General features: G+C 43.0%; 1 protein-coding gene across 1 annotated transcript; it reads right to left on the bottom strand.

Moving 5' to 3' along the window:
* Nucleotides 1-9,004: 9,004 nt before the first annotated feature.
* Nucleotides 9,005-15,401, bottom strand: CBLN4 (cerebellin 4 precursor). Its single transcript, XM_003419903.4, has 3 exons — nucleotides 15,111-15,401; nucleotides 11,874-11,990; nucleotides 9,005-10,128 (listed from the first exon to the last, which is right to left on the bottom strand). The coding sequence occupies exons 1-3, from the start codon at nucleotides 15,399-15,401 to the stop codon at nucleotides 9,931-9,933; spliced, it is 606 nt and encodes a 201-aa protein (XP_003419951.1). The 3' UTR covers nucleotides 9,005-9,930.
* Between the last annotated feature and the right edge of the window lie 869 nt (nucleotides 15,402-16,270).

Below are 16,270 nucleotides of genomic sequence, written 5' to 3' on the forward strand. Positions count from 1 at the left end.
TTTTTGAATATACATCCATGTGTCAGAAATTACCATAATATGCTTATTATGATTTACTGCCTTCTGCTGGAACATTGTGGTAGCAAATATGCAAATAAATCTATGGTGTCTATGATAGAAATGAAGCACCCCTGGGGTAGTGCAGTATACAACTCCAGCAACTGTATACAGCAGACTATATCTTTCTTCATCATTTTAACAAGGCTTGACCCTGAAAGAACATTATGGTGGAAGAGATGAGGTCACTTACAGCACGTTACTCCTTCAAAACACCCAGATCATTGAGTTCAATAAACACTAACACCACACTCTGATTTCTATTTTGCGGGGTGCCCCCCCACACACACAAAGTGAACAGGCATTTGCAAAGAGGTTTGGAACGTGTAGGAATGATGAAAGAGGAGACTCCAAGAGTACAGAGTGTAGGAACATAGTTGTCGCTCTTGGTTGTTGTTGAGTCAATTCCCATTCATAGCAACTCCACGCCTGGAAAGTAGAATTGCTCCGAGGGGTTTTCGGAAGCAGATGGCCAGGCCTTTCTTCTGAGGTGCCTCTGAGTGGGCTTGAACCACCAACCTTTCAGCTGGTAGTTACACTCAAGTGCTTAACCATTGGTGCCACCAAGGGACTCATAGGGTGCATAGTAGGTACACAACAAACACCTACTTCAGTAAAAAAAAAAAAAAAAAGGTGGGGGTGTGTGTCCAAACCGCAAGAGAAGGTTATTCCCTTATCTCCCTCCTAACAATCTTGGTTACTAATTCTCAGAAAATCACCCATGACTTTGTGTTTCTTGCTCAACTTCAACTCATAACATTGGGCCAATTTCCAGTAGTAAAGAAGGACTTGATTTTTTTTTTTTTACTTTTAACAACCAATTTACAGTCAAGGAGAAGGAAATCTTGCAAAAAAGAAGAACTTTTTAATGGCTCTTATGGACCTGTATTTCCCTTTATGGATCCGTATAAAATATTGTCTTATCTTCTCATGAGGGGGGAAAGGGCAAAGTCCTGTCTCCTTGGAGACCAGCCTCAGGCACCCCTGATGCAGCTGCTAAATCTTCACGCCCCTTGAGGCCTCCTGCTCCGGGGATCTCTCCTCTGGCAGCCAGAGCTGGATGTGGCCTCCTTCCAAGCTCAGAAACAGCTTCCTGAAATTACTGAAATGTGGGGCGTTCCTCTCCCCAGAGAGAAGTTACCAGACTATTTCAGTAGCATTTTTCCTTCCAATCAGTCTGGCCAAGAAGTGGAAGGGCAGAATCCAGTAGACTTTCTGACACTGCCAAGTGTTCAGAAAGTCACCCTAATGAACAGGAGTTGAAATCTTTACTTGCAAAATGGAATAGTTCTACCTGCAGAGAACTGATCTTATCACTCGGAGGGAAAAAAGGAGGAAAAGAAACCACTTGAACAGGACCAGGATTCATTTTATGCCTTTCCATTTAATTATTGCATCAGATTTCAATTTTCTTTTTTTTTTTCCTTTCTAGAGTTTGGCTGAATTTGTTTTTATCCTTGTCTATTCATTTGATTGAATGCTTCTTACCTCAGTGGTTAGTTGCTCCATTTTTTACTTTGGGGACAATAAACGTGAAGAACAAGGTGAGTTATGTTGAAAGAAATGCTCGTGATTGCTTATGTGTTTCTAAAGAGATAAGAAAGTTAAAAGAAGAGAGCCCAATACACCCCACAAAGGGAGTGGGAACCAAGTGTGTAAACACAGAAGAAAATGAAACCACCCAGCTTCATTCTAAGGGAATAAAATTCAGATTGGCCATCTTTATTGGTGAAACAGAGTATTGTCAAATCAAAACAGTGAGCCTGTCACAACATGCATAAGCCTTGAAAACATTATGCTAAATGAAATAACTCAGTCACAAAAGGGCAAATACTGTATGGTCCCACTTATATGAAATATGCAAAACAGGCAAATGCAGCGAGACCAAAGTTTATTCGGGATTACCAGGGGCTGTCATTGCTTAAGGGACACTGTGTTTCTGTTGTTGTTGTTGGGTGCCATCCAGTCGATTCCAACTCATAGATACCCCATGTGACAGAGTGGTACTGCTCCACAGGACTTCCTAGGCTGTAATCTTTACAGGAGCAGATCACCATGTCTTTGTCCTATGGAACCACTGGGTGGGTTCTAATCGTCAGCCTTTTGGTTGGCAGCTGAGTGCTTAACTGCTGCGTTAACAGGGATCCTTGAGTTTCTGTTAATGGTGGTAAAAATAATTTGAAAAGGATAGTGGTAATGGTTGTACGACATGATGAACATAATCAGTGTCATTGAATTGAACATGTAACAATTGTTGAGTTGGCAAATGTTTTTTTATATATATTTTACTGCAATAAAAAAATGTTACTTTGACAAGAAAATAATATAAGGAAAAAAATAATAAAAACACCAGCGGGCCTATGGAGTGTAAACTAGAGAAGAGGTTTTGTTGCATAACTCGAGGCCTAGAGATATTTTCTGCCGTGGTGTCAACTGGAGGTGGACTGTTAACATTCCTTGACCAACAGTGCCTACCCTCTTGGCTTTGTAGTACCCCACCTGGATAACCTAGCCATGTGGTTGAATAATCATTTCGGCACACACCAAAACCCACTTCTATCTGAATGATCTTCAGCGCACCAGCCCCACCAAGCTTCCGCCCCAAGATGGCCCCTTGACTGCCTCTTGCTTTTCCATTTTCTCTTCTCTCTGAAATACCAGTAAAGAAAGCCATGAAATGGTTCCATTGGATGGACAAGTCACGAAGAGCCATTTTTTCCCTCTTGTCCTGAAGGGGGAAATGTATTGTGAAGATAGCTGCCCAACCTGCATCACTTTCTCTACGTTTTCATCCTCTTAATGATTACGCCTTGACGAGCTAGCTGACCTATGGAAAAATGGCAGAGAGGGAGAGAGCTCATTTCTCCACCCCAAGCCGTGAACATGGAGCAGGTACTTGCTGGAGTCTTGTTTCCCTTGCAACCACTAGACCAAGGCCCTGGAGTGGTTACTCAAAACTCCCTGTTCTTGGAAAGTTGGGCTCAAAATGTCTGTTTTCAAGGTAACCCCATGGGAGATAAAGACTTCCTTAGCTTAGGACCTATGACAATGTATTTTCTCATTGTAAATATCACCAATTGGACTTAAAAATCCCCAATTTCACCTAAAAATTAAGAAAGCCTTCTGCCCTTGAATGAAATTTAAATGTATTAACTGGCCTCCTAGAAATTGCTGGTGTCATCCATTCTTCTGAATATATTCATATTCTCTCTCACCCTTCCTCCCTCTATTCCTCTCTCTCTGTGTCTTTCCGTCCCTCTGTCTCTCTCCTCCTCCCTCCATCTCTCCTTCTCTCTCTCTCCTCTAATTCTCTCCTTCTCTGTCTCTTGTCTCTCACATTCTCTCTTCTTGGTCTCTTTCTCTCTCTCCCTCCCTCCCTCTGTCTCTGTCTCTCTCTCTCCCTTCCCCGTCTCTCTGGTTCTTTGTCTCTCCCTCCCTCTGTCTCTCTCTAGCTCTCTCTCTCTCACACACACACACTTTTTTTGATGGAGCAACATCATGGAAAGCCAAATGCCAAGTGTACTTAGATGGAGGTGTTACAATCCCTGGAGGAGGATTACTTCAATTACAAAGAAACTTAGCTGTAACCACATGCTTATTTCTGAACAAATGCTGACAAAATGAGGACTGTCACTACAGGTTTTCTCTTTTCACCTGACAGCCACTTTCTGTGGGTGACTTACTTTGGCTTTCATGCAACACTTTCCACTAGGTAAATTCCTCCTGCAATTTTCCCCTTGTGAGAACTGGCAAGATTCCCTCCAGTTTTTTCTCCTCACAGAACAAAAGAGTATCAAGCTTACCTGTGTGGAAGCCTCAGGCTACTTGCCCTTGTCTAACAGTTTAAACCAGAAAAGAGAGGAGTGCCTGTAACCCTGGGTCATTGAGAAGGAAATACCCTGTACCTTGACGGAAGTGCATAATAGGAGTTACCTGGGACACAGTTAAACTGCAGATGCCTGACAGCTAGCGCAGGTGATTCTGATATTTCCTGGTATTTGGATTTTACTTAGGGCTTTGAACCGATTTATTCTGGTTCGAACCCCTACTGAGAATTTGCATTTTCACCCCAGGTATACTGAATCATTTTAACAAGATCCCTAGGTGATTCTAATGTATAGTAAAATTTGAGAACCACTGCTCTATTAGTGGTTCTTAGAACTCGTCCCTAACCAGTAGCATTAGCCTCACCTGGGAACTTGTTAGAAATGCAAATTCTCAGCAGGGGTTTGAACCTGAAGGAACCTGTTGGAAGCCCTGGTTTTACTTAATGACAGAGTTTCCTAAACCTCACTGTGCCTAAGAATCATGGGGGGTAGGGTGGAGAATCTTGTTAAAATGCACATTCTAGTTCAGTAGGTTTGGGGTGATTCTGTATTTCTAACAAGCCGAATTTGACACGTGCACTTTTGGTCCACAGGCCACACTTAAATAACAGAGCTTAGAGAGTGATGGAAGGTCTCAATATTCAATAAGCAACCCCAGAACCCATCATGAACTTCAGCTGGGGGCTTGTTAGAAATAAAGAATCTTAGGTACCACCCCAGACCTACGTATCAGAATCTGAATTTCATCAAGATTCCCAGGCGATCCCAACACACGTTAAAATTTGAGGAGCTGGCATAGGAAAAAGTCAAGGCCAAATTTACAAAGGAGATGTTTTCTGTCTGAAAGTTCAGAGGCGGCAAAAAAAAAAAAAAAAGAGATCCTTTTGATTCTAAGATATCTGAACCCCATATAAACGGTAGGTCTATATTAAAGGGGGGAGGAGTCCTGGATGAGGCAAATAGATACTAACCAAAAGGTTGGAGGTTCAAGTCCACCCAGAGGCACCTCAGAAGAAAGGCCTGATGGTCTACTTCCCAAAAACCAAGCACTGAAAACCCTATGGAGCACAGTTCTACTCTGACGCACATGGGCTCACTGTGAATCAGAACTGACTCCTTGGCAACTGGTTTTTCGTTTTACAGTAGAGGGGAGAGAGTAAACTATTTAGAAGCCAACTTCTTAACTCCCACCACTGTCCCAACACTACCCAAAGAAACCATTTAAGGGCTCAACTTCAGCCCCACAGCTCCGAATGTCAACATAAAACTCCATTATCTTACCTAGTCACCCTTCTCTGTGTTCATGGCTTTTCTATGCTCATTAGGTGAACCAGTTTGGGAACCTTGCTGTACCCAATGGGCCCCCACCATCTGGGGACAGGTGGTTTAAATAGTAAAGGTGGAGTGATAAAGCCCAGGACCCTCAGTCAGAAGCTGAGATGTGACCATATTTTTAGAACACTATTGCTCTTTGCAAAGACTCCAGTTTTGTTCGATGTTTAGAAAGGACTGAAAAAGGGCTATGTCACCATTTCTATAAACTCAATACCTAGCAAAGTACATGACACATTATAGGATAATTTAATCAATGCTGGTTGAAGGTGTTTATTTCAAGACTGAAAGCAGTAACTCACTAAGAAAAAAAAAAAAGCTGCTGTCAAGGCGATCCTGTCTCATGGTGACTCCATGTGTACAGAGCAAAACTCCTTTATGTTGTTGTGTGCTATCAAACCCATTCTGTCTCACAGCAACCTTGTAGGACAGAGCAGAGCTGCCCCACAGGGTTTTCTAGGCTGTAATCTTACAGAAGCAGCTCAACAGGTCTTTTCTTCAGCAGGCTGGTGGTTTTGAACCTCTGACCTTTTGGTTAGCAGCTGAGTACTTAACCACTGTGCCACCAGATCTCCTTAGAACTGCCCTATTGGGTTGCTAAAAAGTAGAGGCCAAAGGAAAACATGCAGAGATCCAGGTTGCCAGAAACCAGAAACAAAGAGGGGAAAAAAACCTGTAAGATGAAAAAATTAAGATGCCCTCCACAAGCTCTTTATTTCCTTCCATTTTGTCTTCTTGGGGGTCTTTCAGGGGGAAGCTGCTTCCTACTGGCATTTGCCGATCAGTAGATCAAGGAACAGTCAGAGGAGACGGGGAACGTCCAGGAACAGAAAGCGTTGGCACTGATGAATGAAGACAGGGCCAATGCAGATACAGTGTTCAGTTAGCATTTTTGTGGACCTAGCAATTTCTGAAAACTATCTTTGAGTCATAGAATAGGCAGGGAGCATCTGCCTCCATTTCTAGAGACATTTAACACTACAGCCTCCTGCTCTTTAGCCTGCCCCACACAAATCCAATTTTCTTCCCTTCCTTCTGCCAACTTTAATATCCTCCTTCAGCCCCCTTGCTTCTTTGCTTGTATTGGGGTTTAAATCTTACTCTTAATATATGCCCTTAGTTGAGCCCCTTGTATGTCCTATTTCAAGCCCTGTTTTAACCATTTTTCTGTCTTAAGGCTTTTTTCCCCCTTCTTTCTGGTTTCTCATGACCAGAAACTGGATCGCTGGATAGCTGCATGATTGGGTTTTTTTGTTTGTTTTGTTTTGTTTTTCTCTTTCTTTTTTGGGGGGTGGCACTTCTACTTTTTAGCAAAGGAGTGCTGGTGGTGCAATAGTCAAGTGCTTGGCTGCTAACCTAAGGGTTGGCAGTTCAAACCCACCCAGCAGCTCCATAGGAGAAAGACCTGGTGATCTGCTCCCATAAAGATTACAGCCTAGGAAACCCTATGGTGCAGTTCTACTCTGTAATACATGGGGTTGCCATGAGTCAAAAACTGACTCAGTGGCACCCAACAACAACTTTTTCTCAAGTTAGTGCTTTAAATCTTGAAATAAACACCTTTAACCAATACTGAGGAGTTCTGGGTGGTGCAAACTGTTAAGCACTAGGCTACTAACAGAAAGGTTGGCTGGCAGTTCGAACCCACCCAGAGGTACCTCAGAAAAAAGGCCTAGTGACCTGCTTCTACACAGCCACAGCCATGAAAACCCTATGGAGCACAGCTCTGCTCTGACACATACGGGGCCGCCATGAGTCAGAATCGACTCGACAGCCACTAGTTATTTTGGTTTAACCAACATAAGATTAAGTTACCCCTATGACGTGTTACATACTCTGCTAGGTATTGAGTTTATAGACACCATGATATGAAGAACTTATATGTTGTATTTAATTCTCACAGCAAACTATTTCTTGTTTACAAATGAAATTACTGAAGCTCAGAGAGGTGAAGAAACCAGGTCGCAGAGCACATGAAGGCTGTAGGATTCCATCCTAGGTCTATCCAATCTCTATGCTCTTCTGGCTAATTTTTCTGTCCTTTGTAGCTTTCTTTCTCTCACTTCAGTCTCGCCATGTTTGAGGGTATTCTCATTTCCTAGGGGTAGGGAACCCTAGTGGCATAGTGGTTAAGTGCTACTGCTGCTAACCAAAAAGGTCAGCAGTTCAAATGCACCAGCCGCTCCACAGAAACCCTTTGAGGCAGTTTTACTCTGTCCTATAGGGTCTCTGTGAGTCAGAATCAACTCATGGCAATGGGCTTAGTTTTTGGTTTTTTTATGTCCTAGAGCAAGTTGGGATAGATTTCTTAGGCCCTGATTCTGACTTCTCTTCATGTGGCAGGTACTCCTCCACATTTGAGAGGCGCACAGCTTCAGTGTTTTTCCAGTAGATTTTCTCTTGAAGGTTTTGAATGGATTTTGCATTCCAAAATGTATAGATTGGAACTTAGGAATTAAAGTCAAGCCTTTTACCAATTTCCTTCTGAAAACACAAGAAAAATAAGGGCAACCCCCCCAAAAGATGACCACAACATATTTATAAAAGACTTATTGCCACACTGGTCTATTTTTACGTTACCTAACTTCCTGTCCCATCATAGCTATCTACTAATAATTCCAATATTCTTGAAACATTTTGCCAAGAAATGATTAACAGTATATTTATTCAAGTATGATTCGCCTTTTTGCAATGTACAGACACAAACTCAGTACAAAGGACCATGTGGAAGCCTATGGTAGAGCAGGTACATTTATGTAAGATCCCACTCACATTTAGATGAAGTCCCCTTTTATTATACCTCTGTGCAATATCGTTTTTCACATTATACAATCACAAAGAAGGAAAGGTTTTTTGACTGAAAGCCAGCTGGGGAATAACTTGCCAAGCAAAACACCAAGTATCCATTGTCAACATTTCTAGAAAATTCTTTATGGTGAAGAAGGAGAGTCTGCCTTGCGATAAAGGAATGTTTTGATTTGGTGAATAATGACAACTATACTGGAAGTCAGGCACCTGCACGTTTCTCCCAAAAGGTGCTGGAATACTGTCCTCACCATCACCAGGTACAAAAAGAGGGTCTCCAAAATTGTGTTAATTGAAGACAGACCAGGAAATTGAGCCAAACCTCCAGAACAGAAGTCTGTAACAACAGTTCTTCAAAAAAAGAAACAGCCTGCCATCAGCTGCATAGTCCTACAGTATTGAGAAAAGGGCACGATTTCTTCTAAAATCTTTGAATTTAAAAATACTGACCTTCTTACTCACCCCCACTCATTCATACACTGAGAACCCTCATGATATTTGGGAGATTATTTTTTTTTAACTTTCCCACAATAAGCCCTTCTGAAAGAAGAGTTTACTAAGTTCTTTGATTCTCTTTTGGCAAGTTCACGACTTCTGAATTTGGACAGATTAGACACAGTAAAGATTTTCTGTACCAATTCAGAGAACACTACCTGAAAATTCCGAAAGCTTTGCTTAAACTCCAGGAGAAAAGGAACACAAAAGAGAGAGAAGGAGGAAACAAATTATGTAAAAGATATATTTCCAAAACCAAAAAAACTCAGCAATTCAACTAACATATATTAATCTTTATTATATAACAGAGACAGAAATAATTTTATGAGTTCATATATGACCAGTACAAAAGACAAAATAAGATATTGCACTAAGTTGAAATACGGGATATTTGGATTGAATATTAGCTAAACAAATAAATATATACAATTTAAGGAGTTAAGGCAAAACTAGATGATACTTCAAATACAACAGAAGGTTTGAAAAATTGGTATAATTAAAAACAAGGGTATCCTATCTCCAGTTAATAAAGTGACCATGTCTAAGGGAAAAAAAAAATCCCTTAGGTTTTTAATAAAGTGGTTATTATCAATCATGTTAATTAAAGTCGAGCAATAAAGTTTCATATTTCCCACAGAGGAGAGCTGTTTTGCCGAGGTTTGGGGATTGAGTACTTAAAACTCCAGTAAGCAACTTTTTCCTGTCACAATTATGATCCATTCTTCCTATTAGAAAATATAATTTGGAAAATATGACTCTTTCACATATATAATTAAAATACAACTATGAAGCACTCTTTTTTTTTTTTTTCTTTAGGGAAGTCATGTTGGTGATCTCAAAGTAAATTTGCGGGCAAGCCATTCATTACCCGATTTGTAGAGAAGACACAAAGCCCATCAGGGAAAAACAACTTCCCGGTACCTTTAAGCGAACAAAACAAACCAATTCCAAAGGAACAAAAACAAGTGGAGTCAATATATCAACACAGTATACAGCTCTTTGGCAATAACCCACTAACGTTCAAGTCGGAACTTACAGTTCAATAATTCTTAGACCTGGTTGCCAGTCTTTTAAAAATAAAGGAATAAAATTCCACATCGGCAACAAATTCAGTAATTCAGGAAACAAAATTCAGAATAAACCTCATAGACAGCTTTTGACTGTTACACTTAAGCACAGATAGGTAATGTCTGCTTTGAGTTCAATTCCAAATATACTGAAACGCACACACGAAAAAAATAATCTGCAAAACTTGGGGCTGGTTCAAACAGGCCTAGAATCCTTAAAAAGAATCCATATTCACCCATGAGAAACCAAGGAAAAAAAATCAATCTGAAGAGGAAAAAAATGATCTTCAAATAACTCCGGGGTAGGCTGCCCCTCACCTGGATAAACGTCATGGAGAAATCAAATTCTATAGCGGGAACACCAGAAAGCCTGAAAACGTAGAATACTGCCAGCCTCCAACCAAATTACCTTTCTCCAGTTTCAGATAGACCTTATCCTCCTTATCCAGGTACAATAGGACTCCGTTCGTGGCGGCCTCACGGGTAACATCCTTGTCCCCAGCGAACGCGGATATTACTGGTTTGCCATTTAACATCAGGTTAACCTACAAGAAAAAAGTCACTCAAGAGCTCCCGTTAAAAAAATCCATGGGGATAATGAATAACATCTAAGAATGGTGGCCTAAAGTCCAGGAAATGCCTACGATATAGATCCTCTTCCTTTCAAATTAGCCAACTGTGTTATCTAGATTGAGTATGTCTGCTGAGCTGTTTTTTTTTTTTTTTTTTTTTTCCTCCCGTAGGCATTTCCTTAAATGCCTACAAAAGAATATTATCTACGGAGAGCAACCTACCCATGGGAAGAATGGTCTCCCTTCAGCACATAAATTAAACTTACTGCTTTATTTACTCTTTATTTACTCCTTCCACCAAGAGCAATCTTTTGGTAATGAAGCAAGTCCGCGGTTTCCCAGGGCATTAATAAGAGAAACCAGTGCCTATTGACCTGATAAACCCAGCTACGAAAGATTCCGCCAAGGTCCTTCCTGGTTCCTGGGCAACTGTGACATGCCTCACCCTGAAACATCATTTGAAATAATGAAGGCTGTGTGCGCATGCGTGTGTGCTTTGTGATTTCTTTTTCTGTTTTCTCTGCTAAGAAATGTGCATTAGAAATAATAATCACCGCTACCACTGGGGATTTTAATGTTGGGTGCTTAGCAAATAACCAACTCAGAAATGTACTGATGTTTCTCCATACCACCATTTTGAGTATAATGTGTCAAACGTTACACAAATTCTTAAATCATGGGGTTTGGAAAAAGCTCCTGCATGGAAGTAAATGTGTTTACAGTTTACTAGATGTTCATTCCTCTGAGGTTAAAAATAGCATTGACTAAATTAAATCTGAGGTCAATCAATTTAGGACAGAGTAGAACTGCCCCGTAGAGTTTCCAATGAGCACCTGGTGGATTTGAACTGCCGACCTTTTGGTTAGCAGCTGTAGCACTTAACCATATACCACCAGGGTTTCTATCCATTCACTAGAATATAAAAAAGTGGTAGACAAGTGCATCATCTGTCATTAACATGGACATAATATACAACGTAAATATTGCACAAATGATTAAAATGTTTCCTTGAGTTCCATAAACACATATTGGTGTTATTAACTAATAATTGGCATCAGTATAATTAAGCATTGTAGGAACTAGCCTCGTTGTTGCCTTTTATATTACAGGTCAAGCCTATGACATTAGAAAGTACAACACAAGGTATATTAACTGTGGAATTGCAACTGGTAAGAATTCACTAGATCAGAGTTACTGAGAATAATCGACTTAAAGGATCAGCATAGCACACACTTTTTCAAAAGTATATTGACTATTTGTTTCTTCATATATCTATTCTTAATGGTTAATTTAATCTCATGTTTTTAAACAATCATATCAAATTCATTGTATTCATTTAGTACTCATTTGTAAAGCTCTGCTAGCCTTATAATTTTTCCTTACAAGTTCAAATCATTTTTTGCATATGCATTTAATAAAATCAGGATCTTATAAAGAGATTTGTGTCACTAAACTTTTACTAAACCTTGTTTTAAATGTTTGGTTATTATTAAGGTAATAACATCAGCTAGTTATTTTTCTGTATGCTTTTTGTCACACACATTAATCAACATTATAAAGAAGAAAATTGGAAATTAAATGTTTTAAAATAAACTAAAAAGATGGTTGTTTTATTTTACAATGAAAATACATCTTTGAATGAACACTGAAATACATCACCCACTACACGTGAATGCAGTTTGTTTGGGGGTAGAGAAAGAAGGGATGAAAACACATACCTGGATTGTTTGACTCTGGTAGACTTTAATTACGTGAAAACTGAAACTGTATATTCCTTTTCTTGGTGCTACAAAGACAGACTCCAGCGTGAAAAAATTGCCCACATTTACTAGGATCTAAAAATAAAAATAGCAGACAGCAATACATTATTACAATGTTCTCTTCTGTAAGTAAAATAAGTCTTTCCTTCCTTTCCTTTCCTTCCTTGCTTTTCTTTCCTTCCTTCTTTCATTCCTAACTTTTCTTTTCTTCTTTCCTCCCTTCCTTTCTTCCTTCTCTTTCCTTTCTTCTTCCCTTCCTCCTTTCCTTTCTTCCTTTCATTCATTCTTTGTTTCTTCTCTCTCCACAACTAGCCTAAGAAATCATAGAGAATAAGACATCTAGTTCTATTTCTTTCTTCTTATTGACTTGGAAAATGAATTTGTTTATTGAAATGTTCTGTCTTTTAAATGGTATAGGAAAAAAAATGAACTGCTTTGCATTCATGCCTCAATTTCCAGCAAGACCCAATAGCTGTGGAAACATCCAGAAACATCGTGCGAGGGCTTATAAATATTAGCTTTACCTTGAGAGTCAGATAAGAGGCATCTGCTATGTATTTACATTCCCACCATCTGCAAGCTTTCGCAATGTCCAGAGGTGATGTCTCCAAGCCAGCCAATCAGCATCCATGGACTCTCTGCAGTCATCCCTGGACATGTGACATGGAGGCAGAGCACCCCTCCACCATGTAAAATAATCTGTGACACTGAACCACTGGTCCACAAAGTGACCTGAAGACCTGGCCCTCCTCTAGCATCCACCAACCCTCTCCTAAGATGCCATGGCCATTTTTTTTCCATTCCTATCTCACCCAGACCTTAATTATAATATTTTGGAACTGCCTCACCCCTTGTAGGCTGCCAAAGAGTAGAGCATGAATAAAGACAGCCTGTGAAACAGGTGTCCTTCTATGTCCCTCCCAGTGTTTTCCATTTTCCTATCAACTGCCTGCTCTTTATTTAAAGTTCAAGGGTCAAAAAGGTAAAGCATAATAAGGATAGAGTCATAAAGCACTGTTTCCCGAGAAAGCAACAATGCATTCCAAATTCGAAGATGCTCCATATTATGAATGTCTTAGAATATGGTTCTACTGGCTATTAACTGAATCCTGAACTTTAGTAAATGACCTCGTGAGCTAAATTTTTGAATCTTACATAGCTAAGTCCCTTCCTGTAGAACAAGAAAGATTGTGTGAGTGTGCGTGGAGGGGCCCGGTACATAAAACAGCTAAGGGTTTTTATATCCCTCTCCAAAAAATAAATCTATAAGTGGCATTCAAAAAATCTGACGTCCCTGTAAAAATACATTTCCTATATATCAGAGGCATCTGCTACTATCTCTTCCAAACACTGCTTTCTTGCCATTATTAATACCTTTTCAAGTCTCTTGCATAATTCCCTAAAAATGTACTATTCTGTCTGAGTGACGCACCAGAATAAAGGTCAGACTCAACACCTTAAACACAGGCTCAACACTTAAAACACGTGCGCATGTACAATTGTATTCTGAGATTTCACCTTCTCCCAAGTAAGCAGCAGATTTCTTTTCTCTGACCTGACGATCAATCGTCTTTCAACAACAAGTCACCAGCTGGGCAAGAATCCCTACTAGAGGCTTTAGGAAGAATTTTTTTTTTTTTTTTTGCCCCGAGCACAATGAAAATAATTTGGGTGCTTCAGGGGACTTCCTGATTCAGACACAAGTAGCATCACTCATTAGCAATAATGGAAATGGCTGATTAGTTTTGACTACACATAAGGCTGGATGTTGACTCTACATTGTCATTAGAGCATCCAGACACATCAAGAAATTAAATGCGTCTTGTTGTCTCTAAGATGCACAGCTCCCCGATCCAAAGAACTAACCCCTCTCTTCTAATTGACAGAAAGGTCATTGGACAGAATGCACGTTACAGAGGACTGTGCAATATCCAAGGTATTCCAGCATTTAATTAAGGCACTGAAACACAGACCAGGGGTGGTGCTCAGCTTTATGGCCATCAAGATGGAACATACTGCACCAAACCCCCCCCCCCAAAAAGAGGCTACTTAATTCTTTAAAAATGATAGCGCTCCAGTGGTAAGCCCCAGAGAGGCGCTCTCTGTCTTTGGCCACCTGGAGTGCATTATTTTTTGGAAGAATTAAATAACGAACGCAAATGCCACCTCATCCCTGGCCTGGAAGATCCTGGGATGACACTTAACCTGTGCTCCTGGACATGTGGCTTTGCATACAACTGAATCCTGTGACTTAGCAATTTAAAAAGATTCTGGGTGCTGTTCATATTGAAATTGGAACCCCGGAGTTAGGTCTTTTCCTTACAACTTCTTGCTCAAGCTAAATTGATATCCCGGGGTTTTCTCATCACGCCCGTAGCTCCAGGTCTGCTAAACCGGAGCCGCTGCTTTCATCAGTTCCTCCCCATCCGCTACCCTCAATCCCAAAGTCTGTCTTTCCCCAGCCATTGACAGTTTTGTGAGAGAACAGCAGCGCGGGAAGCGGGAACCAGCTCCCAGCGCTTTCCTATGGGACTTCGGCGCAGTTGCCCACTTCCTTTTCCTCTCCTTGGCAACTTTTCTCCAAGTACCAGACAAGGGCTTCGCCCTCCTCCGAGGCAGCTGCGGCGGCACCTGGGACGTGTACGGGGACCCTGGCAGCAGAAAGGGGGGTGAGATCTGACCCACGGCCATCCCCTTTACCCTCTCCGACCCCCTGAGGGATCCCTGCAGCTTGGGGAGCCATGGAGCTCTCTTTGGGGAAAAGCTCCTCCACCTGGAGAAGCAAATGAAACATCTATCAGCCGTCCACAAGGCTGCCGGGGAAACAGCCCCGGCAGCACTTGCGGAGAAGTCCCAGCCAGGTGGCCATGCTCTGGTCGAAGGACCGCGACGCCCTGGGACCAAACTCCCGGTCAGCTCTGGGGACCTGTTGCTGTTAAACTTGTCCTGAGCTCCCGCGGCCCGGCTCTGCGCTCCCGGCCTCTCCCCCACCGCCCAGCAGCCTCTCCCAGAGGCCAGGAGCGAGTTGGGAGGAGAGGTGGCATTAGTAGAAGTTTCAGACCCAGATACGTTTAGGAAGATGAGTGCCCAAATGATCCCCAGGATCCCAATCAGACTAGCTGAGCCCGAGCAGCCCGGGGCCGAGCTGCCTGAGACCGCCCCCTCCCCCGACCCCTGCGCCCCTGGGAGTCTGACCTGATCAAAGTAAATGATGCGCGTCTTGTTGCTCATCTCGGACGGCTCGTGGTTGGTGCTCCGCACGGCCGAGAAGGCCACCTTGGAATTGGCCGCCCGGACTGAAATCCCTAGAGGCGAGGAAGACGAGCCCTTGGAGTCCGTGGCCGGGTTCGAGTCGCACACCACCAGGCACTTGCCTTCCAGGACTATGGGCTCCGTGTCGTTCTGCGCCCAGACGGGCAGCCCTGGCAGCGTCAGGGCCAGCACCACGGACAGCGCCACGGACAGCTCCCGGCTCCCGGCGCCCATGGTGAGCCGAGCGGACAGCCGCAGCCGGCCGGCTTTCCTGCTCGCCCGCGTCGCCTCCCGGCCCCGAACCCCGGAGCTCAGGCGGATGCCGGCGGCTAGATGGGTAGCGCTGCTGGAACGGCGGCGGCGCTGCGCGCACTTCCACCGACTCTGTGGTTTGAAGTCCAAGTCTCCCCTCGCTCTCTCGCTGGCTCTGCTACCTTTGTCCTTTAAGGAGTTCATGCAGAACCCCTACCCCACCTCCTCCGCCAAGAATCAGCCCTCTCGGGGCCCCCTGCACCCACACTTATTCCTAAACATCTAAAAGTCACCAAACCCTCACATGCAATCCTAACAGAAAAATGCAATAAATTCTCGTCTCCAAACCCAATTCCCCCGGCCAGGTGAAGCACGGAGCAGGAAGCACAGAGCGGACGCAAAGAGAAGCCACACAAGGGCGGGTACTCAGCGATGCCGGTGTCGGTCCTGGCTGGCGGCAGAGAAGGACCACAGAGGCCGTTGTTTTCCGGACTGCGAAGAACGCGAGGCTGTGTTCTTGAGCAGGACGCTAGAGACTCCCACTTTCCCTTGGTCAAAAATTCCCCAAGCCTTGGCGTCGCTCGGACGTGGAAGCGTCTAGCCGGGTGCCCATACAGGAGTCACAGATCCGCAGGCTCAGTTCCAGGACGCAGGGCGCAAATGGCTCCGCAGGCAGGGTCTCCTGCTCTGCCGCGCGCCGGGGTCCCTGGCACAACTTTCTCCTCCTAGCCCCGCCGGGAAGCGCTGCGGGCACACGCGTGCTATTTATAGGAGCGCGGCGGCCCGCGGGGTTGGCTCATTGCTCAACCCTCTCATTCCAGGGAAAGGGGGAGAAGGTCCGGTGACCCCAA

Source organism: Loxodonta africana, chromosome 24, assembly GCF_030014295.1.
Source record: "Loxodonta africana isolate mLoxAfr1 chromosome 24, mLoxAfr1.hap2, whole genome shotgun sequence".
In the NCBI taxonomy this organism is placed as follows: Eukaryota; Metazoa; Chordata; class Mammalia; order Proboscidea; family Elephantidae; genus Loxodonta; species Loxodonta africana.